Source organism: Acytostelium subglobosum (genome assembly GCF_000787575.1).
Source record: "Acytostelium subglobosum LB1 DNA, scaffold: scaffold1, whole genome shotgun sequence".
Lineage (NCBI taxonomy): Eukaryota > Evosea > Eumycetozoa > Acytosteliales > Acytosteliaceae > Acytostelium > Acytostelium subglobosum.
Window position 1 is genome coordinate 251,271 of NW_012236531.1, and position 27,520 is coordinate 278,790.

General features: G+C 43.9%; 10 protein-coding genes across 10 annotated transcripts; 5 read left to right on the forward strand and 5 right to left on the reverse strand.

Annotated features, from left to right (window-relative positions):
* Nucleotides 1–697: 697 nt before the first annotated feature.
* On the forward strand, nucleotides 698–2,692 carry SAMD00019534_001090 (hypothetical protein; the record flags this gene model as incomplete). Its single annotated transcript, XM_012903542.1, has 4 exons — nucleotides 698–922; nucleotides 995–1,329; nucleotides 1,430–1,587; nucleotides 1,665–2,692. 4 exons carry the CDS (start codon nucleotides 698–700, stop codon nucleotides 2,690–2,692), a joined length of 1,746 nt encoding a protein of 581 aa, XP_012758996.1.
* A 167-nt stretch (nucleotides 2,693–2,859) lies between these two features.
* SAMD00019534_001100 (hypothetical protein) lies at nucleotides 2,860–5,413 on the reverse strand (the record flags this gene model as incomplete). The annotated part of the gene is made up of 6 exons (XM_012903543.1): nucleotides 2,860–2,879; nucleotides 2,962–3,737; nucleotides 3,834–3,905; nucleotides 3,974–5,010; nucleotides 5,098–5,295; nucleotides 5,363–5,413. 6 exons carry the CDS (start codon nucleotides 5,411–5,413, stop codon nucleotides 2,860–2,862), a joined length of 2,154 nt encoding a protein of 717 aa, XP_012758997.1.
* A 583-nt stretch (nucleotides 5,414–5,996) lies between these two features.
* SAMD00019534_001110 (hypothetical protein) lies at nucleotides 5,997–6,755 on the reverse strand (the record flags this gene model as incomplete). The annotated part of the gene is made up of 3 exons (XM_012903544.1): nucleotides 5,997–6,335; nucleotides 6,409–6,444; nucleotides 6,516–6,755. The coding sequence occupies 3 exons, from the start codon at nucleotides 6,753–6,755 to the stop codon at nucleotides 5,997–5,999; spliced, it is 615 nt and encodes a 204-aa protein (XP_012758998.1).
* A 264-nt stretch (nucleotides 6,756–7,019) lies between these two features.
* SAMD00019534_001120 (hypothetical protein) lies at nucleotides 7,020–8,530 on the reverse strand (the record flags this gene model as incomplete). Its single annotated transcript, XM_012903545.1, has 3 exons — nucleotides 7,020–7,790; nucleotides 7,877–8,191; nucleotides 8,444–8,530. 3 exons carry the CDS (start codon nucleotides 8,528–8,530, stop codon nucleotides 7,020–7,022), a joined length of 1,173 nt encoding a protein of 390 aa, XP_012758999.1.
* A 774-nt stretch (nucleotides 8,531–9,304) lies between these two features.
* SAMD00019534_001130 (hypothetical protein) lies at nucleotides 9,305–10,262 on the forward strand (the record flags this gene model as incomplete). The annotated part of the gene is made up of 4 exons (XM_012903546.1): nucleotides 9,305–9,351; nucleotides 9,427–9,736; nucleotides 9,814–9,957; nucleotides 10,029–10,262. 4 exons carry the CDS (start codon nucleotides 9,305–9,307, stop codon nucleotides 10,260–10,262), a joined length of 735 nt encoding a protein of 244 aa, XP_012759000.1.
* Nucleotides 10,263–10,717: 455 nt separating this feature from the next.
* Nucleotides 10,718–13,007, forward strand: SAMD00019534_001140 (hypothetical protein; the record flags this gene model as incomplete). The annotated part of the gene is made up of 4 exons (XM_012903547.1): nucleotides 10,718–11,398; nucleotides 11,498–11,839; nucleotides 11,898–12,291; nucleotides 12,358–13,007. The coding sequence occupies 4 exons, from the start codon at nucleotides 10,718–10,720 to the stop codon at nucleotides 13,005–13,007; spliced, it is 2,067 nt and encodes a 688-aa protein (XP_012759001.1).
* Nucleotides 13,008–13,045: 38 nt separating this feature from the next.
* Nucleotides 13,046–16,312, reverse strand: SAMD00019534_001150 (hypothetical protein; the record flags this gene model as incomplete). The annotated part of the gene is made up of 4 exons (XM_012903548.1): nucleotides 13,046–13,549; nucleotides 13,613–15,562; nucleotides 15,634–15,824; nucleotides 15,901–16,312. The coding sequence occupies 4 exons, from the start codon at nucleotides 16,310–16,312 to the stop codon at nucleotides 13,046–13,048; spliced, it is 3,057 nt and encodes a 1,018-aa protein (XP_012759002.1).
* Nucleotides 16,313–16,517: 205 nt separating this feature from the next.
* Nucleotides 16,518–17,687, reverse strand: SAMD00019534_001160 (hypothetical protein; the record flags this gene model as incomplete). The annotated part of the gene is made up of 1 exon (XM_012903549.1): nucleotides 16,518–17,687. A coding segment is annotated over one exon (1,170 nt), but the record flags the coding sequence as incomplete, so codon positions are not given.
* Nucleotides 17,688–18,404: 717 nt separating this feature from the next.
* Nucleotides 18,405–19,003, forward strand: SAMD00019534_001170 (hypothetical protein; the record flags this gene model as incomplete). Its single annotated transcript, XM_012903550.1, has 2 exons — nucleotides 18,405–18,692; nucleotides 18,764–19,003. The coding sequence occupies 2 exons, from the start codon at nucleotides 18,405–18,407 to the stop codon at nucleotides 19,001–19,003; spliced, it is 528 nt and encodes a 175-aa protein (XP_012759004.1).
* A 532-nt stretch (nucleotides 19,004–19,535) lies between these two features.
* On the forward strand, nucleotides 19,536–26,684 carry SAMD00019534_001180 (hypothetical protein; the record flags this gene model as incomplete). The annotated part of the gene is made up of 3 exons (XM_012903551.1): nucleotides 19,536–19,556; nucleotides 19,630–19,717; nucleotides 19,792–26,684. The coding sequence occupies 3 exons, from the start codon at nucleotides 19,536–19,538 to the stop codon at nucleotides 26,682–26,684; spliced, it is 7,002 nt and encodes a 2,333-aa protein (XP_012759005.1).
* Between the last annotated feature and the right edge of the window lie 836 nt (nucleotides 26,685–27,520).

The window sequence follows — 27,520 nt, forward strand, 5'->3', positions numbered from 1 at the left end:
GATCGAATCAATCAATCAATCAATCAACCGGGGACTTACTTGATTCCCGCTAATGCCACGACAAAATACGGCCTGGATCACGTCTGGATCAACTCGTATATGATATTGATGCCGAGTTGGCACGCCTCCAAGGCCAGGTCCAGAAACCTTAGGCAATAGAATGAATGAATAAACTCCTCGTGGCGGCAACGCTTGTCCGTCCCGCACACAACTCTTCACGTTCACGGATTTCTTTGAATCTTGAACTTGACGCGCCACAACTATTGATCACACTAGTCATTCTTTCATTCGATTAGAATTAATTACTTCTTCATTTGAATGAATATACATGTAAACCACAATGGATGACCCTACAGAGATTAGTAATGAACCAGTTGATCATCATGCAATAGTGGAGGAAGAAGATGAAGTTCAACAATCACCTCCATCAACAACAACAACACAATCAGCAATGTCAAAGTCACAGCCACAATATATAGACATATTCGATGATCAGTATAATGGTGCACCTGAAGTGGACTTCTTTGAACAGTCCCCTGTAAACAATGTAACAGCTGTCTCGAAGCAAGAATCATTGCAACCCTTTACAACAGCGACATCATCCTCAGTGATTGATTCAATCAATATACGACCAGTTGACAAAGATGCTGCAGCTGCAGCTGCTGTCATTGATGAACCTACAGCTGCTTCATCAACAATGAAAGAGAGTATCGATAAGATTGCATCTGAACAACAACAGCTGTCCAATGAAGATGACAATGATGATGATCAAAACAAGATTGATCAAGATATGGATGATGTCGAGCGAGACTTATCAACAGCATTCGAGAATGAAAGGAACATTGAACTTACACCATGGATATGTGATGCATTCGCCAACGGTCATTCTCCATTAGGTGCACTCATACAGATAATAGGATCAGTATGTATACATACTGGAACTATCCCACTCAATCAATCAATCAATCACTCACTCAATCATTCAATCGATCAGCCAAGACAAGACCAGGCACAGAGCAAGAGTAGGAGCACCAGTGCTCCTCCAGGCATTCGATTCAGGATATCTGATGGACATTGCTTTGTGGATGGAGTGTTCAATGAGTCAGTGGTACAAGGCATGTTCAAGCGTATCAAGAGCTATATACCAGTTCATTTGGTTGGCTGTATATTACGTCTACAACATTACATGTTGTTTCCAAATGTACTGCATCAAGGCATTGATATATACATTGAACGAGCGACAATCATACGCAAGTTGCCAATGGTGTTGAACTTCAATGGACTGCTTCCAGTTGGCAATGATAAACGAGTGGAGATGATATTAAGGAGGTATGTCATCATCTGGCCATGGATATGTCAATCGGTCAATCAATCACTCACTGGAACTATTCCATCACTCTTTCAATCATTCAATCAATCAATGATATAGGACACATCCAAAGAACTATTACATGGAGAATCCAGTGTTGTCCAATCAATCAACTGAACTCTACAGGGAGAGTTATGTTAGGGAGGTCGAGGAGGATGAGGTAGGCATGCAGGAGTGTATGATACCAGAGGAAACAATGAGAGTATTTACCGAAGATGGTATGTATATTTGTTCAGTTCCGGCGCACCAGAACATACTTTGTTCATCAGCTGACAAACATCCTATGTCATATTAGATCAATGGCAAGAGGAAGCCTATTCATCAAGGAGTACATATGTGGCACCATCACCATCATCAGCGCAAAAGAAGCCCCAGGCCCAACAAGGTGATGCCAGTGCAAATACAAAGAGTGATGTGGATGAGAAGTCAAAGAAGATCGATCCAATGATATTGGATGGTAGAGTCAAGAATGATAGCGTGAGTCAACAACAAAAGTCGAGTCTGGATGTTGTCACCAATGGAGGTCGGGCTCAGCCAAAGCAAGAGTCATTGGAGCCAAAGCCTGCCGCTGCTGCACAGGTGACACAAGTAATGCCACAAGCACAGACACAATCACAGACAAAGCCACAACCACCACAAGATAAGTCGCCTATAGACACAACAGCCAAGACACTGCTCCAATCAGACAAAACAAAGCCAAATACACAGAAGCAACAAGTACAAACACAGGCAGAGACAACCAAGAAAGTACCACTGATCAAGCCACAAGTACAACAACAGGTACCATCACCAACCAAACCCACAACCAAAACAAATACACAACAGCAACCAATCACCAAAGCGGACCAACTACCGCAACCCCAACCACAAACAAAGTCTAAGACAGTGACGAAGCCAACGCCAAAGCCACAGGCCAAGCCACAGGCTCAGCCACAACCACCATCGCCAACGACAACAACGACGACAACGACAACGACAGCACCAGCACCAGCACCAACGACATCACCAGCACAAACAACAGGAACAACTGGAAAAACAACAACAAAGACCAAGGAACCAGTTGCCAAAGCCACAGTCGTCGATTTAGATGACGATTTTATCGATGTGGATGACGAGACAGCCCAGCCAATAGTTGGATTGGGGAAGAAAAGGAAAGGTGTTTCAGCCCAAGGTCAATCGGACAACTCCAACTTGAAGAAGAGGAAGAAGAAGAAGAACAACAACAAGAACAAGAAGACCAAAAGCAAGACCCAGAATCAAGTAAAGAATACACAGCCGCCAGCTGCATCTGAGCAGTCTGGCCAGCCCTACAAACGTTTGTAGGTGAGCTCATTCCATTCTCCACCTGTATTCATTCATTTCTTCGTCTGATTGCCAGGCAGCCTCGATCAATGGTTGAGTTGTAAATCTCTATTACTGGTTTATTTGTATATCTATATTCCTATGCGCACATTTATCTATTTATCTATCTATCTATGTATCTAATCAATCTAGAAGTGATCGTTCAAGTCTACAAGTAGCGTTGACGGTGAGCATGGTTGTTAGTTGACAAATGAGTGATCAGGTCAATGTTTAAGGTTTAGGTTACTTACCATTGTCATCAAGAATCTGAGCGTCGTCGTCCTCAATGCCAAACTCATCGTCTGCCAATGAGTTTGGTTTGTAGCCGAGCGTTGAATACTTTTGCTCGTTGGTGATGCCGATCTTCTTGAGCAGCTTGACTCTCGTTTCTGGATGCTTCCACAGGTAGAAGGCGCCTGAGGCCACGACGACGGCCAGCAGCACCAGGATGACGACGGCGGCAATCCATCCCTTGGACTGGTTGTTGTCACTGCCCGGACAGTCTCTGAACTCCTGGATGTATGAGCTCTCCACACCTCCAGTGCACTGATCGCCAGTGATCTTCCTGTAGCCATTGATGATGGGGTACTTGGTGTTGGGTGGGCAGTACTCGGGTGGGTAGGTGGGTGGAGTGTAGCTCTGCGAGATGGCGCACAGCAGTGGCTGGTCGTCAGTCGAGACTTCGGTGTAGCCAACATCGCACTCAAAGTCATCGTCGACACATGGCAGCTGGGAGACGACAGCGCCAGGCAGATTGTCGGCCTGGTAGCACTTGGCGCCTTTGACCATTCTGGTCTCGGTGATCTGTCCGCCCATGATTGGACGGGTGGTGAACAGTTCGTGATCATCGTCTCCACACTGACGGAGGCCCAGTGGACCAAAGTCAACACCGTAAATAACATGTGGAGTCAACACCAAAAACTTGAGAGTAGATGAGTATGGATCGGTCAAGATGTCATCGACATCGGTGGGATCGTCAGTAGTGAATTGGACAGTTGCAAAGGAAGCTCCTTGGTCCAAAGAGAACCTATGATTGATTGATGGATTGATTGATTGAGTAAGCGAGAGTGAGTTGGTGATTGCTTGATTGAGTGAAAGAGTGAATAAACGGCCAGATACTCACTTCAATGTGTTGGCAGTGGCGTTGGCAAGCAAGAGGACGTTGCCATAGTTTCCAAACTCGTAGACTGACGGGCTAGAAGAATAAAGAGTTAGTGTTTGTTTGTGATTGATTGATTGAGTAGGTGATGCTTGAGTACATACCCTTCGTAGATTGATGTCCAGTTTACACCAGTGTCCCTTGAGAACCATGTTGTGGTCCTGGCAAGAGGGTTCTTGGTGTTGAGATTGTTATCAATGTATCCAGTGGCCACGGCCAAACCAAAGACATTGTCGTTGGTGTAAAATGGATGCACCTGGTCCACAGAGTTTCCGTTGAAGTTAAGGGAGCAGCCCTTGCACGAGCCACCAGCTGGTGGATTGAACTTGACCCACCTGCCACCATTATCATATGATATCATGGAAACGAGCTGCAGTGGCTTGCCCTCGCCGGCGTTGAAGTTGACTACCTGGTTGGCAACGTAGGTGCCTGGGATGCCGTCGAACGTGTCAAAGTCGTAAATGCCGTTGAACTTGTTGACGTGCAGCAAGGACGGGGTGTACTGGCTGCCTGACGAGTCGGACGTGTAGACATCACCGAAGCTCTGTGTTGTTTTCCACTGGATGCCGACCCAGATCGAGCCGGTCTCATCGTTGATGAGGTCGTAGTCTTTGGGGATCTGGTTGGCGGGCAGCTCAAAGTTGCACTTGAGCAGACCCTTGAGGTTGTTGTTGTAGGGCTCGATGTTGTTCCTCACGTAGAGCGTGGCGCCGCTGGTCTTGGTGTCGAACGCCTTGACGTAGAGGTAGTTGGTGGTCGCCTGCAGGTCCTGCACGTTGGGGATCAGCTTGACGATTGTCTTGCCCAGATCGGGCGAGTAGATGAGCGTGACGGTGGTCTCGCCAGCCATGGGCATCGGTGCCATCGCGTACAGACCGGTATCTGGAGAGGGATTGATCATCGGGTCCCAGATGATGACATTTGTGATCGAGTAGGTCTCAAAGATCGGTGTCCAAGTCCTGCCAAAGTTTGGTGAATAATATGCTTCATTGTTCGATTTCGTCACCAAGTATCCCGACTTTGAAGGGTTCACAACGATCTGATCAAAGATCTTTGAAATGTTTGATTGAATAAACGTTTCTCCCTCATCATAAGATATGAAGAAGTAAGAATTCTTTCCACTCTCAGCTCTGAACATGACCTAAGTATGATTGATTGGTTGAATATGAGTGTGAGTATGATTGATTGGTCATGTGAACACGTATGTGATTGATTGTTGTGTACTTACCATGTTCTGATTCATTCCATCAAGGATGATTTGGTTCTTTATGGCACCAAATGATTTGATTGGGACTGATAGGTTGGCATTGATGAATGTTGTGCCAGAGTCTGATGATCTCCAAACTGCGCCATTGAAATCAATGACCAATATAATCTGGTCACTCATATATACTACCGACTCCTCATCCATCCAATCTATATCATGCTATGTTGAGTATTAGTATGAGTTTGGACATTGAGTTTGAGAGTAATACATGAGAGTAATTACATACTCTTGTAATTGTTGGTAAAAGATCTGCAGAGACTGTCATTGTGGTCATCATCAAAAACATCGTTACCACAATAGCTGTGGTAAAGATAATTGTTGAAGACTTCATGTTTGTATCTGTATCTTTGTATCTGTATCTGTATTATGTTTGTTAAGTGTGTGTTTGAAAAGGAAACACCTCAAAGTCATTGAAGATACTAAGTATCTTCGTCGTGTTTGTTTGGTTGGTTGGTTAGGGGGGAATGAAGAAAGGCATGAAGTCGATTACCTGCCAAAGTAATAAATAAAAAATCAAAAAAGGCCTTGGAATTATCAAATTGACACACAGATTGCAAGGTGGTAGGTCAGGGAGGTTCATTCAATGTGCCATTCGTGTGTGGTGGTGTCAACACGACAAACTAAAGTGTGTGTTTATGTCTGTTTGTGTGTGTGTATCTCTTTTTTATCCAGATCTTATTCCCACTTCTTTGAGATGTCAATGAAAATACTCTCACGCTCACGCAAAGGATACAAGACAGTTGTCAGTTGGAGTAAGGTCGTGGTCTTTGGACCTTGAGGGTTTGAGGCAGGCAAATGATTGATGGAGAATAGTGTTGGACATTCACACGACGACGACGACGACGACTTTACTTTACATATTAGTTGGATGGAGTAGTAGTAGTCGTTGGCTTGGGATACATTATTAACTCTGTACAGCGGAATAGTGCAAGTGTTGACTTGGTGGTAGAGTCGGTGATGGTTGCATCCCATACTTGAGTCGTACGTCCACCATGTACAAGACGCGCCTCACAAGTTAGCAATGCACCTGCTTTGGATGTGCCCAAGAAGTTGGTCTTTAACTCAATCGTTGTGAATCCTGTAGCGCCCTTTGGTAGCTTGGAGAAACATCCAAATCCACAAGTAGTATCAGCCAAAGTAATCAAACTAGCTGCATGAATGAATCCATTGGCTGCCATATGATGTTCACCAATGAGCATCTAATGAATGATTGATTGAGTTGTCAGTGAATGAGTGAATGAGTGAATGAATGGGTGTTGATTGATCACTTACACTGGCATGTATCGAGCTATCATTCACTGACACGATCTATGTATGCATGAGGTTGTTAAGGTTAGGATTTGTCACGCGAACATACATTGACATTGACTTGGACATACCTCAAAGTTCATGTATGCTGGAAGACCAGCTGTGGCGCGACTCCGTAACAGGACTAGCCAATCTTCGTTGGACACTTGTAGATTCTTTCTGTCCTTGATCTCCAAGAAGCTTTTCATATCTTGAGCCATCTCAATGGTTGACTTTGTTGAGTACATTGATGTGTTGCCGCCCAACAATGCGCGGCTACACTGACCTTGCAAGGTGGTGGACATGATATGTCCACTGATCCTCTGTGTCATCAGACCTCTTGCACAAACTGTAAGTCTATTCAACATCTGATCTATATCTTGTAGCTTATATTATAATATATTGGAAATGAGTTCAATCAAGAATGATCATCGTGTTGCCTGTTCACTTCCACCCCACATCCCCGAACTGATTGATCAATCATTCGTGTGATGATCAAACACACACATAGAACGTATATTTCTCAATGATATGATCTTTTATTACTATTTATATAATTGATCAACCCTTTTGATTACAGTATAATGATGATGATCTTAGTTGAGGACGACAGACCACTCGCTTGGGATCTCTCCATATTGAATTCCCATGAGTGTGTCGGCAACACGGGCAGTCAGAGCACCAGCACCCTTGGCAGCATCGATGGGGATGGGATAGTCCTGTCCCTTGTAGTGAATGCTGCAGATTGGCGAGACGATGGCAGCAGTGCCAGCGCCAAAGGCCTCCTTGACGCGACCCTCCTTGATGGCCTTGGCCAACTCGGACATGGTGAAGTTCTTCTCGACCACCTTGAACTCGCCCCACTGGTTGGCCAGCTTGATGATTGAGTCACGGGTGATACCGGGCAGGATGGTGCCGTCGCTCAAGGGTGGTGTGATCAGCTCCATCTGGCCGTCGTTGTTCTTCCAGAATACAAACATGTTCATCGTTCCGACCTCGGTGATCTGATCGTTGAGCAGCCAGAGCACCTGCTGGAAGCCCTTCTTGGCAGCCTCGAGCTGTGGGAAGATGGTTGGGGCGTAGTTGCTGCCCAGCTTAAAGCCGCCAGAGCCTCCGACCCAGGCGCGCACGTAGCGGTCGTCAGCCAGCAGCTTGACTGGCTTGAAACCCTCTGGGTAGTATGGGCCCACTGGTGAGGCAATGACAAACATCAATGCGGTCTGTGGTGTGCCGACGCCCAAACTCTTCTGAGTGGCGATCATAGTTGGTCGCAAGTACAATGAGTATCCTCTTCCCTCTGGAATCCAATCCTTGTCCAACAAGACCATCTGCTTAATCAACTCAAGGACTGCCTCCTTGTTGAATGTCTAATGTATAGCGAATTAAGGAATTTAGATTAGAGGGGGATGACGTTTCTTTCCTTTGGGTTATGCGATGATATCTAACAACATACTGGCAAACAAATCCTTTCGGCGGACTTGTAAAGTCTGTTCATGTTCTCCATTGGTCTGAAGAGACGGATCTTTCCGTTGGCATCCTTGTAGGCCTTCATTCCCTCGAAACACTCGAGAGCATAATGGAAGACTGAGGCTGAGGGTGGCAGTGAAAGGTTGTGGTAGCCAGAGATCTTTGGCACGCCCCATCCGCTGTTGGCATCCCAAGCGACCTCGACCATGTGATCCGAGAACTCCTTTCCAAACACCAGCTTGTTCTTATCGGTGTACTTTGGGAGTGGAGTCTTTGTCTTTTCGACCACCAGTGAGTTCACCTATGTTTGTTTGGTTGTATGTATATCGGATGCGAACCGAGGCGACATCGGGGATTTCTACGCGTAAGTATATCATTCGTTTTTTATATTCTCCAAACATAAGGAGTTCCCCTTTGGCAGGGCGGGAGGTAAGTTGTTGTAGAATATGAATATCCGGATATTCATTCGGTATGATTCCCAATAATCTTTGGTTCGTCTTGTTGTTGATGTTGATGTCGTTGTTGATGTTGTTTGATTGGAACATTATATTACATTGATGGTGAACTTGTCGGTGGCTGTTGAGTAACGTCTCAATCCAGAGTAGAGAGTGTTCAATGGTCTGTTTACTTTTGAGAACATTATTATATAGTATTGTTATAAATATATATATTTATATGTTTACAAGAGGAATAATAAGGAGTAAGTAAATAGTGAATGAATGAATGAGCGACTTCACCAAAAACAAAACAACATCACCATCATAAACTCAACCCTACTCCCAGGAATCAACACTTCTTCTGAAAATCAATAAAATAAATAAAATTTGACGTGTGTGGGAAATTTCAAAAGTGACCCTATCTTGTTCCCATCCACCACTCACTCACTCTAACTCATTCAATCATTCGTCTCTTTGACTGATGCCATCAATCATTGGTTAGGGGGTAATAATTACCTAAAGTGTATTGATCAATACTGATTTAGTCATTTCTTCTTCTTCTTTGGAAGCTTATTCCATTAGATTATAATGGGCACCCCTTTCCTACAATCCTCTCAACTCACTAATTCTGAATTCAGATTCGGTTCAGTCCATCAATCAATCTTATCTTAACTTTTATCTTCCAAAATATTGGACCGAGTGATACCAAACTTGTAATGTTGTAAAGTGTTGTGAGATGATAAAATGAATGAACGAAAGAATGATTGATTGGTTTATTTGACAAAATGAGGACTTACTACAGTGTGAGGACTTACTACAGTGTGAGGACTTACTACAGTGTTGGGGTTGAGCCATGTTCGTTCACTGAACATCACAAAAGTAGTAATTAGTGATCGATCAATCAGTATAGTGCACAAACATAAAGTAATTTATACATATTCATATACTTTGTATTATACATTGATAGTTATTACAAGATGACAAAGTATGGAGAACAAACATATTGGGATGAACGTTATCAGAAGTATGTCAATGATTGAATGAATGAATGAACGGGACGACAAAGTTAAGACTTGCTTACTTCCACACTACTACGAAGGAATCAAGACCCATTCGATTGGTATCAAGACTTTAGTGGACTGAAGGATATATTTGAGAGCAAGATGAAGTTGACAGATAATATATTGATGGTTGGTTGTGGCAACTCTTTGCTCACTGAACAGATGTACGAAGCAGGCTACAAGACAATTGTAAACGTTGATATATCATCGGTTGTAATCGATCAGTTGAGAATCAAGTATAAGGAATACGAAGGACTGTCCTATGTCACTGCCAACATCATCGAGACACCATTTAGTGACAACACATTCGATGCAGTCATTGACAAGGGTACATTCGATGCAATAATGGTATGTAGTCATGAATGAAGTCAACAAGTAGAGTGGAGTGATTGTGATCATGTCTAACATGTTTAGAACAAACATAGTGTGGAGACAGTCTAAAGGTGAACACAGTGAGCATGTGCGAGGAGATATATAGGATACTCAAACCACATGGAGTGTTCATACTCGTATCATATGGCGAACCAATGGATAGGACATTCTATTTAGAGCATGCTACAAACTGGCCAGTATGTTGGTTATCACTACTGACAAACAAATGACATTAACTAACTTACAACGCGATCTCTCTGTCATTTAGGTTGAGATATTAAAGATACCAAAGCCAGGTGCAAACAAAGATGATGTACATTATGTTTATGTAATGGTTAAGCCAGAGCCAAGTTCAGACGATGAAGAGGACGATGAAGATGAAGAAGATGAAGAAGATGAGGAAGATGATGACGACGACGAAGATGACAATGATGACGAAGAAGAGGAAAACAAACAAGATGTAGACAAAGAAGTGATAAACAATGATAAACAACAGTCATAGTAATAATAATCATCAATGTACAGATACAATTATAAAGATAATATATATAATTACACACAAATGAACACTTTGGTTGGTCCCACAACCCTAACACAAGGTGGTAATCCCGGACTTGGTCGTTGTCCAAATCTTCGACCACAAGATATTTTGACTTGGTCGAATGGGGTGTTCAATCTTGATTGCCGACCTTTGGTGGTCCAAAGTCTGAACTAACTAATGTCTTTCATTCATTCATTCAATCAATCATATATATATTTCAATGTTATAATATAACTACAATGATAATAATAACAATAACAACAAACAGATAGTAATATATTCAACAAGAACATAGGATGATGAACACTTATAGGTCACATCAACAACGTGACCCTCAATATACAAATAGGAGGACAAGGTTTACTCTTTGTATAATAATAATAACATTAGTGTTCACTGTTAGTCTATTATGGATAATGCCTGAAGAATGGAGTCTAGGCAATAACAATAACAAGAACAACAAGGTTGACGCACTACATGAACAACAACCGAATGATTTAGTTTATAGACTACAAGAACAAGTTGAGGAACAAAGAAAAGAGATTGATAGATTGAAGTTATATAGTGCAATATTGGAGACAAAGTTCCAACAGATGGGTTTCGATGAGATGGATTGGGCTTGTGAGAATGACCAAAGAGGTGGCGACAAACATGATGATGTGGTGACTGAGCGAGTACTCAGTGTCGAGTCATTCATGAACATACAAGAGACAAGACTGGCCACGCATACCAAGCTCAAGTCAACATGCTTCAACAAGGACATCAGCGAGAACCCTGTCAAACTCATGTGCTCCTCATTCAAAGCCGGTTCATTCAAGACAAAGTATGTGCCGTCGCTTCTGGAGCGTCCACTGGAGCCATCAAGCATTGTACCCGGTGGCATATTCAATCATTATGCGCATACATATCACTGGTTTGACGAGGTCTATCTAGACTATCCAAACATTGGTCCAAGCTTTGGCAGTAGCTGGGGCGACTTCAACAACGACGGCTATCCCGACCTCTATGTAAACAATCACTATTGGGCGCCATCACTCTACCTCAATCTCAAGAATGGTACATTCAAGAACATTGTATTCGATGTAATACCAACATTAGTATGTTCTTGGACCTTTTGGAATCATTCCACCATCACTCACTCACTCACTCACTCACTCACTCACTCACTCACTCAATCAATCAATCATATGACTTAGAATGAAACAAAGAAACACTTCTTGGACAAGCATGGAGGCGCTTGGGCTGACTTTGATAAGGATGGCCATTTGGATTTGTTTGAGGTCACTGGTGCAAAGTATGGCACCGCTGCAATACCAAACAATTTGTACAGAAATATAAATGGAACTCTTGTCGATGAAGCTACCATTCGCAATGTCGAATATCCATACGCTAGAGCAAGAACAATATCATGGTTGGACTATAACAATGATGGACATCTCGATGCATTCATTGCCACACAGATGAGAAATGATGGCAAGGGTAAACCTGTCCTATTATACCAACATCCAAGCAACAACACATTCATGGATGTTAATCAAGTATGTGATCACTCGTCATTCAATCAATCAATCACTCATACTCATATGTTCATTCTAGGATGTAGGCATGCAGGTGGACTCTAATGTTATGTTTGCTAAGATGTTGGACATTGATAATGATGGAGTGTTGGAGTTGTTCATCGTGGCATTTACATTCCCTTTCAAGGTCTATCACACAAGTAGTACACCATTTGAAGACGTCACCAATCAGCTGTTCAATATCAATCATACAAAGATGCAAGAGCATTATAAAGAGGTCAAGGAAGCACATGCTGACGCTTCCTCTTGGCTGCCTCCACATCCATCCACTGGAGTCTACGCTATAATCAGCGACTTGGCCTTTGGAGACCTTGATGGCAATGGTTGGCAGGACATTATAATCGCTCGCAACTTCTTTGGAGAATGCATCATTGATGTATTCTACAATCAAGGTTATACCAACACATCAAAGAGTAAGTGAGTACTGGAACCATCCCATCAATCATAACTAACAACTCATCATCATTTGAACAACTTAGACAAGTTAGAGTGGGATATTGTGGAGCTACACAGGATCAAGGGGGTGTCATGTGGATCATTGGTTGTGGCTGACTTTGACAACAATATGGCGTTGGATATATTCTTGGTCACTTATGCATCGTACTCAAATTCGCCAAATGTGTTGTTGGTCAATACTGGCGAAGGCAGAAAGTTTATGATCAAGGAGGATGGCGGTGGTGCCGCTGGCAGCACATTTGGAAAGGGCGAGAGTGTCTCAGTGGCCGACTACGACCTGGATGGGAAGCTCGACTTGTTCATCACAAACGGCAAGGGATCTCCACCCTTTGACATTGGACCCTTCCAACTGTTTAAGAACAACAATGCCTTCCCACGCAATTGGATACAGGTTGACATTGTTGGCATCACGGAGAATCCCCATGGCTTTGGTGGCAGGGTGTTCTTGAAGGCATGTGGCACGACACAGTTCAGAGACATTGACAATGGCGTTCACTTTATCGCGCAGAACTCATTCCGCGTGCACTTTGGATTAGGTGCATGCAAGCGAATCAATGAGCTCAAGGTCTGGTGGCCGCGCTCCAAGATATTCCAAACCGAGTTGGACGTTGCAATCAATCAAGTGTTTGTATTCGTAGAGAATATAAGTATTAAACAGCAACGGCTACACTAGTTCTGGGCCTTTAATCAATCAATCGATCAATCGATCAATCATTGTCCATTGTTTGTGTTGGTATTCATCACAAGAAGACTTTGCGCACCATGTATCAGTGCATCCATGCCACCATTGAGAAGGGCAACAAAGGGGAACTTCCATTGGACAAGCTGGTTACAGAACTCGATGCCCTCGCCTCGAGGCGCAATGACAACGATTGGACGACCACGATATTGTTCGAGAATGGCTGGATTGAATGGCTTTGATGGCTTGGTCTGAGGAGCTGGCGATGGCTGGCCGCTCGGCTGCATGGACGAGGGTGGCGCTGGGTAGCTACCCTGAGCAGACGATGTTGCCGGGGTGGACTGTGGTGTAGCTTGTCCGTGGTAGATTATATTAACAGACTTAGGGTAATAGCACTGTTGGAATTGTGATGCAGGGCGTATGTCCAATATCTTTGTGTTTGGATTGTTGATCACATCATGGATACCAATCCTTGGGAACAGTTCCAGTTTCCTTGTCTCCATTGATACCTCTTGCATCCACCATAGTTCGTCGTCCTAATATGTGTAGTCATGTTAATGTTAGTTGATTAATTGATTGGGTGATTGAGGTCTACATACAGTGTGACTAACGACTTTGCTAATTGTTGTGCTAAGAGGAGTGTTGTTGAACTTGTCTAGAGCATCACTGACACATTGTTCAATGTCACACGAGGAGATCTTTGAGATTGTCTTGATACAGTTCTCAAGTGATGCCTTGGCCAACATTGATGTCCTGAATTGTATCATAATGGAGACGGCAAAGAAGTATGGGAATGAGCTTGGTCCAAGCAAGATGGTGTCCCAGAGTATATCAATCTTGTCCAGTGGCAATAGATGAGCAAATATAGTGATGAACCAAGGGATGGCGTAGAGGTTGGGCTCCAGCTGCACGTTGATCAGATGGCAGGACAGCTCGGGATCGTGGTAAGAGAGCAGTTGGGTATAAGTCAGCATGATCTCACTTAGTGCTGCGTAGTTGTTGGGAACGTAGAGGATGCTGAGGTACTTGTCTACGAAGCTCTTTAGACATGCAAACGCCATTGGTTCATCGTGGTAGCAGTGCACGACGAATGGAGACGCCACATTGTCCAGACCCTGCCAATAGCATCCCTTCTCAATGTTGAGCAATGACCATGCCTTTAGTATTCTAAATAGTTGAGCGTGGCCGCTGGGCGACGAGAGGAGTGGATGGTATTGATGGCATCGCGGGATATCGAGTTCGAACTGCTTATCATTAGGTCCACGCACATCCAGATTGATTGAGTGATATATGGACACGGCATCAGCGTGCACTACACCAAGGATGGCGGCCCAGATATCGCCACGCAAGATTGTTGGGATTCCAAATTTGGCCATTCTGATGATCTGTGGTTGAGCCTGGATCGCATCCTCGTACACATATTGATATAATGCCTTGTGGAATGCTGACAATCTCGCGATCTGATAGTCAAGCTCATCGTCCTGATTCCTCGCCTGTGGTGAGTTGAGTGATGCGCTGCCGTCGCCACTGCTAGAGGCCGGCTTGTTTGTGCCACGTGTGAATAGATAGCCATCTCCGCCAACATCCTCTGATAGCAGCTCCTCCTTGATCTCGTAGGCTTCACGTATTCGCTCGACGAGTGAATCGATCGAGAGTGTGCAAGTTCGGTGATTATACAGTATGGCCTTGAAGTCGTGCGATTGTGTGCTGCTGCCCTCTGAGCCAGCCGTGCGCTTGGCGCATATTGGCGATGTCATGAGGTCGCCCAGTGAGTTGGACATTGAGTGACTCGATTTGACCAGGGGTACAAAGTTGGGCAGCTTGTGTACTGATGGCGCAGAGTTGGCCAGAGACTGGGCCACGAGCTCCTTGTCGAGGTCGCCCCCCGCCAGACGCCAGAGGTAGTAGAGCTCGGCGCCCGAGAAGATATCCAGATCGCTGCGTTCATGTCCCGAGTCGGCCTTAATGCTGCTCAGGTCGTCGGGAAGCTGGAGCGACTTGACCGAGGGACGCTCAACGTATTTGGGCGCATATGGGTCCTTGCCCATGATGTCGTAGAAGTATGGGTGTTCGAGCAAGTCCGCAGAGGAGGGACGATCGGCCGAGTTGGGTGTTAGACACGCGCGAATCAGCTCGACCAGGGGTTCGGGCAGACGATTGAGTGGCGGTGACAGGTTGTTGAGGAAGTTTGTCATGTTGCTGTTGTTGGACATTTGTGAAGATATGGTTCCAAGGGGCTTCTCGGCACTGACGGATTCAAAGCTGTGAGTGTCGATGTTGTAGCGTTGAGACGCTGGCAGATTGGAGAGGTGGAGCAGTCGATTGATCACTACGTTGGGGTCCCTGTCTGCCCAGGGACACTTGCCATAAGCGAGCTGGAGGAGAACGCAACCCAATGCCCAGACATCGCACTTTGGGTTTGGGCTGCCCTTCAAGTCCCGCAGTAAAGACTGAGGTGACAAGTTACATAAGTTGCCAATTGGGAATGATACATTCTCTCCTTGATTCGAAAGGTAATACAGTGCGTAGTTTGATAGTTTGATGTTGTTCTATCATAGTGATTGAGTGGGTGAGTGATTGGACATGTGGCAGGGCCAGGTGATTAGGCACAAGTACATACATTGGAGTCGATCTTGATGTTCTCAACTGATAGGTTGCGATGTGTAATGCTTCGTCCATGCAAGTAGGACAATGCTTTGAGTATCTGATATGAGTACAGTTGTATTTGATCATGTGATAGTACTGCCTGTCCATTCTTAAGTAGTGACTCCAATGATGTCTCATAGTCCTCTGTGATCATCAGTACTTGGTCTACATTGAATGGATCATTGAACGAATGTTAGACACGACCAATCACTCAATCGATCACTCAACCAATCAATCTTACCATGATGCTTTTGAGATGGTTGGGCAGCAATGAACTCGACAAGGTTCTCATGTGAGAGAGTTGTGAGTAGCTTGGCTCGAGAGAGGATGTCGAATATGGGTTGATTCAATGGTGTTGGTATACCAGCATCTTCAGATGCAGCGTATGATGATGCTATTGCCTGTGGTGTAGATGTTGAAGGTGTTGATGATGTTGGTGTACTCGATGATGCCGAAGTCGATGATGTCAATATAGGTGATGAAGATGTTGAGAATGCCGATGATCTATTGCTCCTAACAAAGTTGACCTTATTCTTAAAGAAGAATGGCAGTACACATAGTCTATAACCATTGGTATTGACAACAGTATGTCCATCCCTTTTAAACAGCTCGATGCCGAATCTTCTAAATGTTGTCTGTCTATAACTACTCATCCTCCTCCTATTATAAGTATACAATTATATCCTTTATCTCTATCTATTCCATCAACTCAAATGACAAGACTTCTCTTGATGTTCATACTTTTGAAAAATGGGTTAGGGCGAGGGTTAGGGCAAGGGTTAGGGTGAGGGCAAGGGTAAGGGCGAGGGTTGAGGGCAAGGGTAAGGGTTGAGGGCAACGAAACAAACAAATTTATTGCCTCATGTTGATCATCTTGAGAATGTTTGTCGGTTCCTCCACTATTGTACTCTTGGGTAATGGCAATGGAGTGGTGGTCAATAGACCGAGGGCAAGGGTCGAGGGTTTTGGGTCCAGTGGTCTGAGACTTAGTTGTGTGATACCATCGGCCAACAACATGTTACAAGTACCAATGTTGGGAACATACTTTAGTAATTTGTTGGCAAATTGAATGTAATCCTTGATCTGTCTTGGTTTGCTTTCTGATGTCTCCTTTCCAAATATTAACTTCATACTACCAATGATGAGTGTTGAGCCATTCGTAGGTACCTTTACAACAATATCACTCGGTGATATGATTGCTTCAATTGTAACACTTATTGATTGCATTGGATGTGATATCCTATCGATATATATCAATTGATCCATTGATCCAAGTACAAGATGTTTGAGGTTGGCTGGAAGTTTGGGCGTGTCAAGTCTGTTGTATGATGCTCCCAGAGTGAGCGAGGTGAGAGAGCGTGGCAAGGCACCTCTATCCAGAGAGCAATTGAACTTCTGTCCAAAGATCAAAGTCTTTAGTGATCGAGGTATTATTGATGGTCCGATAACTTGATTGAACATGTGACCAAATGTCAATGACTTGAGAGCTGGCGGGAGGACATCTGGTCGAGTGATGGGTTGATTGTACATGTAACCAAACTCCAGGTACTTCAATGTTAATGGGAGTACATTATGTTTGATCACTCCATTATAGTTGAAGGTGAATGAGAGTTTGGTGAGTGAGCTCGAGACCAGTGCACCGGGTGCCAACGCCGACATCTTGCCCAACTTCAACTTAGTCACTGATGATGGCAGCCAATGTTGTATGGATGACGTGTGAACGAACTTGTCACCAAAGGTCAGACTTCTGAGCGTTGATGGCAGCGACCCAACTGTAATTGATTGATTGAATGAATGACCGAATGAGAGTGATTGGAGTCCTGCTGGGAGTGCTCCTACTAATAATGTTTTGTTGTATGTATATCCAAACTTGAGCTTTGTCAATGACTTTGGAAGACCATCCACATGGATTCCATGATTATGCATATGACTAAAGGTGATCCTTGTTATTGAGTCTGGCAAAGATCCTGGATATATCATATCATCAAAGTATGGTCCAAATGTAAGTGATGTCAATGTCTCTGGAATTGACTCCGGGACCAAGCACTCTGCATCGTATAACATTGTTGATTGAGTTGGTCTCTTTGGAGATTGAGTTTGAGTTTGAGTTTTGGATGTTGGTGTTGGAGATGGTGATGGACATGACATTGTGGCCCAATTGATGGGTGGTTGTATGATTGTCAAGGCCAATGATTGTGACTTGGCCGTGGGCTTGGGTTTGGACTTGGTTGTAAAGTGATGATCATCTTTGGATTGTTTCAAGGTTGTTTGAATGTGTGGAACTAACAAATAAGTGAGTGATATTAATCTATTACACGTGAAACATAGACTTAGTGTATCCAAGTCATTGTTCAAATAATAATGTATATTCCTTAGTACATATAATGGTAAAGAGTCCATCAATATTATATTATTATTATTATTATTTATGTTGTTGATTGATTGATTGATTATAACAATGATCAATGAGTGATTGGGTATCAATATGAGAGATTTATGGAGTCTGTTGTCTTCAACTTCACTATTATTACTGTGAAGTTATTCCAACAATCTTCTTTGTTTGTAAAGATTGTAAAAAATGATCAAAGTCTGTTTTTGGAAGGTGTTTTTGATCAAAAATTCATTGAACTTGTGGGTGATTGATCATCAAAAAAGTCAATATCTCAAAGTGTGTCATGATCAGATCAATCAATCATAGTCAACACAACATATCCTTCATATAAATATAAATAGAGATAGATAAAGATGTCAACTTCTCCAGCCACACATACACCATCTGAAACATTCCAAGAGAGTGAACTTGATAAGTATTATGCACTGTTCTGCTCATTCGACACCAACAAGTCATCAACACTCGACTTGAAGGAGTTCAAGGCAGCCTTCCAATCAAAGCTTGGATTCTCAGATGCCACCACCGAGGGCATGTTCAAGGCATGCGACGTCAACAAAGATGGAGTGATCGATCTCCGTGAGTTCCTTGCTCTCATCTCCATCATTGTCAAGTCATCACCAGAGGAGAAGTTAGTCTTCCTTGTAAGTACTATATGTGGTCTCACTCAATCACTCATGCATCATACTCTTCACTAACTCATACATTATATCAGTTCCATTTGTATGATAAGGATAGAAGTGGATCATTGGATAATGCAGAGTTGGTTCAGATCTGTGCTAGTCTGGCACAAGTTGGAAGAATTGGTGGCAAGGCTGATCAGCTACATCTTAGTGTTGAGGAGCTTGCCAAGGCTGATACCAACAAGGATGGTGTGGTCTCATTGCCAGAGTGGGTGGACTATGGTCTGAAGAACCCTGTGCTCCTAGAGCTCCTCAAGGGCTACGAGTTGTAAAGTTTGTTGATTAACAATCAATAACAATAATAATATTAATAACAATAATACATCACTTAAGTTACTGGATCATTCATTCATTCATTGACAACCTCTGGAATCATTCCATCCCAACCCACCTCATGAATACAACCTCCTCCTCATCAGGTCTTTATGATGGTTGAAGTTTTTGGTGGGCAACAACTAACTTGAACAAACAAGTTTGTGAGTTCACTCATCACTCTTCATTCAACATACTTATTACTTCAAGTTAGTTATAATTAATGGGCAGTATATATTAGAATGGATGACACTTGTTTCTACAAGAGTTGAATGAATGATCAATCAACACGACTTCTACTACTTGAATCTTCAAGTTGAAGGTCACTCAAGTTACTTGAAGTAGTGAGTTGTTTAGTTTGGTTGATTGATTGATTAAAGGATCATTATTATTTAATCAATACGTATTGATTGTTACCCTACAATACTTGTTAATATATACAACTACTACTATCTATATTAATTATTATATATACAAATACATTACAAAGACATGACGGTAAAGACAACTATTGTAAGTTGTTCAATCAAACTACTACCATCATGATGTGCTGGATGTACCTTATACTAACATTTACATCAATTAGGAGCAACATGAGCATGTAATGTTAGGTCCAGACCCAGTTCCAATGAACAACAACATCAACAACAATAACAACAATATAAATATTGATGGTATGTATAACACAAAACAGTTGTATGTAATATTCTAGGAGACCATGCTAATACATTGTTATTGCTCATTAAAGATACACCAACTCCGACACCGACACAATTCAAACGCAAGAATCTATTAATGGATGAAAAGATCAAGCGTGTGATCGAACTGGCTAGCAAGGGACGAGAGGTAGCTCGGTTATCTGTTGGCAAGGATATTGTTTATATTGTCGGTCGATCAGGATCTGGAAAGACAACTCTATGTTACTATCTTACTGGCCACACGTTAAAAGTGATCAAGCTCCCTCTCAAAGTGAATGGAGTGCCCACCGGAATGACAACGGATGCTGTCGATGTCGACGGTATAAAGGAGTCCAACATTGGTGTGCATCTAGGTTCCATGACCAAGTTCATTAACCTCTACAGCAACAAGGGTGTTAACTTGGCCGACACACCCGGCACCAATGACACTGAAGGAGAAGCAGTGGATCTCGCCAGCAACGTCTCCACCACCAACGGCATCCAAGCTTCAAGGTCAGTGCGACTGGTCCTTGTCCTCTCCCAACATGACATTGAAGGAAACAGGGGAGGGGAGTTCAGCGAGCTCCTCGACCACATGGCCAACATGGTTCACGACCTGGCCACCAACATTCAATCGATTACTTTTGTCTTCACCAGGACTGATGCCGATCATTCATTGAGCAGACAGTATGGCGACATCCTGAAGGCCATCATCAAACAACACAATCATGAGAAGGACCAGGACCCCTCCAGTTTGAGAATGACTCTGATCGAGCAGATATTCAAGGGTGCCCAGGCCAAATTCAATCTCATGGAGAACAAGATCGAGAGCCCTGATTCTAAGATCATACATATCGCCAACCCCCTCGACGCCAACGACCGTGACAATCTCCTGTCAATAATCATGTCCAAACCGCAAATCACCGACCCTCAGTCCGTGTTCAGGTACAACATCTCAACTGCCTCCCAGAACTACATTGAGAAGACCATATACAAGATTCAGAACACGATCAAGGATGCCATCGAGTCCAAGGACTATGAAACATTGAGGGAGGCCCTTGAGGTCCTCGGCCTGCTCAACACCAATCTTGGACTCAACATACTTGATACCTCATACCGTTCATCATTATCAGACATCAGAAGACACCACAGCCAGCTCGTACAATCCACAAAGGACAGTCTGACTGAGAGTTTCAGGCTGGGTGGTATCTTCGACCCATTGGCACTCAAGTCACTCACTGACAACATCATGAACATCATGATCCAAGTTGGTGAAAAGCTGCCAAACATTGAGACCCACGAACAAGTGTTGGACTCTCTGGTTCAGATTGCCACCGAATGTCAGCTCTCATTGAAGGACATCACCGAGTACGGTTCAATCAAGTCTCAGTTGGGTAAGCTTCAACATCTAACCGTTCTTGATACGTGCTTCCTTCCAGTGTTTGATGCTGCCAAACAAACAATGTCCGAACGTATCAGGTCTCTGAATGATGAGTTCAATACCAACCTTTCCAACTTCAAATGGGAAGACATTGCCTCCGTCCTGACCGACATCCAAAACACAATGATCATACAAACATACGTCACCAACTTGGACATCAACGACATGTATCAAATGGCAATCCAGAGGATTCAAACAACGCTCACCAATCTTCTTGATCGCATCACCACGACTATCAACGGTGATTTGCCAAATGCAATCGATATTGAGGGCATCAAGAACCAATGGACATTCTTGGTTGGGGCATCTTCATGCTCTAGACTTGGAGAACATCTTGGCGTATCCATTGCATCAACATACATCAATCGTGCCATGGACCAGATCTCAAACTATGTCTCAGACATGCTGAGCACTCTTGAGAATAGGAACGTCGACTCGGCCAGGCTGTATTCGTCCTTCCAGAAGACCTCCACGATCAGATCGTTTGACTCAAGGATCAGAGACATGACCAATCCCGACTACAAGAAGGCGCTGAAGATAGTCGATAAAAAGATGGATGACTTGCTTAGAGAACTGAGACAAACAGTTGATAAGGACAACGCCCGTGCACTGACGACCGTCTCCTCTCAGCTCCGAGAGATCAACAGGTACTCGCAGTTGGATGAGTTCCTACCTGAGCCCAAATGCTTGCCAACCTACTTGGAAGCACTTGAAATTGTACTCAATCAGGTGCTGGAGTTGGATTCGACCATCAGCGAAGCTATCCAGGGCAAGGACTTTAAGACGGCGGCTTCACGAATCAGGAATCTATGTAACTTGGTCGATGAGCTTGGATTCAATGAGTCATCCCGACACAAGGAGGAATGCGCCCTGTTCGAGAAGAGCACCAACACCAAAGCCAAGATCAAAGAGTCCATCGGCCAAGTATGCACTGTTGACCAGGCTGCCATGTCAGACTCAATCCAGAATGGAAGGTGGGCAAGGTTCAAGCGAGAGTTTGAGACATTGAACTACTTCAGGACATGCCAACTCTTTCCATCTGCATCGACAACCCTTTCAGCCATTGAGAAGGAGCTGAAGGACACATTTGATGAATGGGTAACCACCATAAAGTCCGATATGGCAGAGGACAAATATGAGAAGGCCTCTATTCTTGCCAATCGAATACATAATGCAAGGAGCGTCAATACCATCTCCTCCATCATTGGCGACGACTCCTTCTTCTCCGAACTGATTGATCATATCAACAAGGCCATCGACAACTTCATCAATAGGATGCAGGACTACCTTTCAGTCAACAATCTGAAAGAATTTGCCACCGAACGACAATTACTCAATCACCTCCAGAGTCTGCCCCATTCAAAGGCCGACCTCCGCAGCGTCATCAGTAAGCTCCACATTGATTTCAAATCGACCCAAGACACGAATGTTGGCAGTGCTGTTCAGTTGCTACAATCTCGAGACTACGACAACATCAAAAGCATTGTTGGCAGCTTCACTCCAGGCACAGCCGTGCATACAGAAATCATCGCCAAGACAATTGCCATCTTGAGCATCGACGAGAGGAACTTGCTCAAGCAAGCCAACAGTCTGGACATGGCCGTGTCCCAAGACAATGACTTGATACAGTATAGCAACATGTCATTGGAGCTATCATCATTCTACAAGGCTGCCATATTGGCTGAAGATCTGACCTCGGGCACCAACAGATATGACATCATATCCAAGATCAAGGGCATCCAGGACACACTCTGCAAGAGTCTCCAATCATTGTGCAAGAAACAGAGAGTTGCCATCAATGTCCACAACTTCACCGAGGCATGCTCAATCTCCAATCGAGTCAAAGAAGTCGTCAACAGGATATCCGGTCTCTCCAACAAGGAGATGGACATTGAGCTTGGCATGCAACTGACCGAATCCCAATCATTGATCACTGATGCCCTTAACGGTCTTGATGAAACACTATTTGAGCAGCCTGCTTATAAGTACATGATGATCCTCGAGGGACTTAGGCTCTGCACCGATCTATCGTGTTCCACCAAGTATACCCAGCTTCAGGGCGCTTACATAGAGATGCTCTGCACCAAGGCAGAGCCCATTCACAAACAGATTGTCAGTGGAGATTGCCACGCCGCCGTGACCAGGATGGAGAAGTTAGAGTCAGAGTACATGGAAATGTCCAGGTTCTTCACCATGCCCAGGTCTATCATTGACAACCTCAAGAGGGACTTTGACACAACCGTCACCAAACAAGAGCGTACTCTCCAGAGCTGCATTGTCGACGGCAACTTTGATAGATTGGGAAACAACAATCTCAATCAACCAACTATTGACGCCATCCGCTCAACAGTCTCAGAGAACTACGTGACCTTGCATAGGGCTGTCCACGAGAAGCAATATGGCATCGTTGCCAAACAACTCGGTTGGTTCAATGGGTTGGGCAAGAACAATGCCATCATGACCTTGGTTGGACCAAGGGCCACGCCAGACCTCAGGACACTGGTCGACACAGCATCCAAGTTGTTTGAGGAGATTGATGACAGCATCAAGAAGAACGCACCAAGCACCGATCACTTGGAACACTTCACTGGCTTGTATCTTCACCTGTCGCCATTTATCTCTGACTTGAACGTTATCAACAACTCGTTGGTAAAATGTTTGTACAACTACATTGGCACAATCAACAAGATCATTCAAGACACCACCACCAGAATGAGCAAGGATATCCTTGCCAAAGAGACAAGTCAATGGGATAGCGTGGCAACAACACTCTCCACACTCAAACAGTACCCTGGCTTCTTCAACATCACTCGAACAATGGTGCTCAAGTCCAACCTTTCCCCCGTCCATGTGCCTCCTACATACCACGACACTCATTCCAAGCTTCAGGCCGTCCTCCAGTTGCGCATCAAGAGCTTCTCTGATGACATTGCAAGACATCAATACGAGAGATGTGCATCAACAATGATATTATCACGAGACCTCACCTACGCACTCAACTCGCACCCCTTGGTCCCAGAGGAGAGCCTTGTAAACCTAACCAAACTCATTGACGACCACTCCAAGCATCTTGTAGCCTCGAGCAAAGTGCAGTGGGACATCCAATCCTACACCAACTTTGGAAAGTTGCTCGATCAAGCCACTTTGTTTGAGAAGCACATGTCCACAGTCCCCCAGGTCACACTGGCAACAGTTGGATCAATCATTTCAGTTGTCAGGAAGTCAATCGGAGAGATGGTGATGATGTCACAACATCTAAGCACTGCTGAACTTCCAATGAAGTTGAAGGAGATCAAACTCCTTTCAGACGAGGTGCCCTGTGATGCAATCAAAGAGATGGTGGATGAGTCAATTCATTCAATCATTCTCCTCCATAAGAAGAACCATGGCAACGATACAATCAATGTCATTGGCATTGCACTCACCAAGCTAGGTCGGTTGGGCAAGGAGATTGTAGACGAGTCCCCGCACTTCAAGTCTCTCAAGTTGGCAATGTGGAACAAGAAGATATCCACTCTCTCCCTCGATGACACCCTTGCTGACTTTAACGGCAGCGACATGAACAAAATCCTCCTCAAGACGAGCTTCCAGTCCTTTGAGAGTCTATACCAAAGTCTGACCTTCTCGGGTCTGAAGAACATTGATGTCGAAGTCAAGAACATCATCCACAATGCCAAGATGATTGCATCAAATATATCACCCGACATGAAGGCCGAGCATCGTGAGAAGGTCATCAAACTTCTGGCACACATCTTTGCAGTGTGGACGATCACAAAGTCTGGCGCCCAATACCTGGAGACTGGTAAAACCACTGATCTGATGCAGCCCCACACCATCCAGGTTCTTAGCATCATGCGACTTCTTGGAATTGACAACGAGAAGGGCTGGTTCACCTCAAGACTAAACTCATTCATTGGCGCGTCCGGTCCATTCATCAATCATCTCATTGAGATCAAGACTGGAGAAGGCAAGTCCGTCACTCTGGCCATACTCTCTCTGGTGCTTGCACTTCTAAAGTTTGACGTCAAGTGTGTCAGCTACAGCAGTTACTTGTCCAAGCGCGACTTCAACGACTTTATGGATGTTTTCATTCTGTTTGGCTGCCAGGACAACATCTCTTACTCCACCATTGGCGATCTGTGTGAAGTCCTGATCAAGGAGAATGGTGATGTGCGCGATCTTACCGAGTCATTCCTCAAGAACAAGCTTGACAAACAATCACCCAAGCCATCGCCCCGTCCACGCATCCTTCTCGTCGATGAGGTGGACATATTCTTTGGCGACTCATTCATTGGTCGCACATACAATCCATGTGTCACACTCAGGTCGCCCGCCATCACTGCTCTCTTTAAGTACATCTATAAGAACCGTTCCACCATAACCTTGGCTGCGCTAATCAATCAACCAGAATACACCAAAGTAGTTGGTGAGTTCCCTGGACACGAGGCCATCATCTCCTACTCAATCAATCAGATGGTTCAGTTCGTGAACTTCTTCAACCAACCTGTCTACGAGGTCGATAAAGTCAACCAACGAATAGGATACCGCAAACATGATGAGATCTCCTACACCACCGAGTACATCCACCGAACAATGTTTGCCTACCTTGCCGAGAATGAGAAGAATGTGATCACTGACAAGACAATCGAGAACACCATTGGCATGAGTGTTGTTTGTGGACATTTCAGCTACGCCAAGATCCCAGGCAAGTTTGCAAAGATTCTTGGTGTCACTGGCACTTTAAAGAGTCTCTCGCAGCCAGTGAAGGATATCATCGAGGGCTTTGACATTAAGAAGAACACCTACACACCATCAATCTTTGGAGCAACCCAACTGCATCACAAGGAGATTGAAGATGTCATCATGGAGGACACGGTCGTGTTATGGCATCGCAAGATTCAAGACAGCATCTTGGCCGTCATCAAGGCCGACAGAGCCGCCATTGTCTTCTTTGAGAATGAGCAACTGTTGACAGCGTTCCAACAATCAGAATATTGCAAAGGATTCGACAACATGGCCATACTTGTGGAAGGTTCAGATAAGAAGGATAACATCATCAAGAAGGCTGCCACAGCTGGTCGTGTCACCTTGGCCACGAGCTCATTCGGCAGAGGTGTGGACTATTTTGTCCGCGATGACAAAGTGATTGAAGCTGGTGGAGTCCATGTGGTGCAGACCTTCCTGTCGGAGGACATCACCGAGGAGATCCAGACCAAAGGAAGAGCTGCGCGTCAAGGTCAGAAAGGATCATACCAGATGATCATGTGCAAGTCACACCTGATCAATATGGGCATCAATGAGGCGGAACTCACGACCAAACAAAAGAGTAATGCATTCTACGCCTTCCTCAACAAGTCTAGACAGGACATACACGATGCCAAATGCACCAAGCAGGTTACCAATGCCAAACGTGCTGACCAGAAGGATGATCAATCCGTCGCATATCTAAAGGGACTATCGAACTACGTGCCTGAGAAGAAGCAGGCGCTGTCCAAACAATTGGAAGCAATAATAAAGGATTGAGGGTGGTTTATTGAGTCTTAATATTGTGAGTTGTTCAGTCTGACAGAAGGATGCTCAACAATCAGTTACTGAAATATACTGGCAGAATTTCAGTTGATAACTTGAACCAACAAGTTGTGCAGACACAACACTTCCTCCTACTTAGTACTTCAAGTTATTAATTAATGGGTAAGCAGTCTAGACTGACACTTGTTAAAGATCAAGTTGATCTTCAACTACTTAAATATTCAAGTTAAAGAAGTACTTGTATTTTACTTAATCTTTGATATGATCCTAATACAACTGAATTGAATTATATGTAATATTATTTATTTATTATTATTACTTTAACAACACAAGGAGATGACTATAAAGAGAACAAATATAGTAAGATCAATCAATCATCTACCCTAGACAATTATAAAAAGACATCTAGACCTTAGACTAATTCTGTCTCATAAATTTAATTCAATTAAATAATCCAGGATCAATCAGAATTAAATTGTTTGTTTCCAGAACAAGCTTCAATCAACAACAATTTCATCAACCAATTAAATCACATCAATATGTTAAATTTGATTGAAGGTACAGGTATGTATCACGATGGTTGTTATTTATAAATTCTAATTTATTGACTATTTTCTATTTACAGATAAACCAACTCCGACACAAATCAAATGTAATGATATTTTGTTAGATGAGAATTTAAAGCGAGTGAAAGAACTGGCAGGCAAGGGACTAGAGGAAGCTATGTTAATGGTGGGAAAGGATATCATATATATGATCGGTCAGACAGGATCAGGGAAGACAACATTATCCTATTATTTGACCGGTCACATATTAAAGTTGTTCAAAGT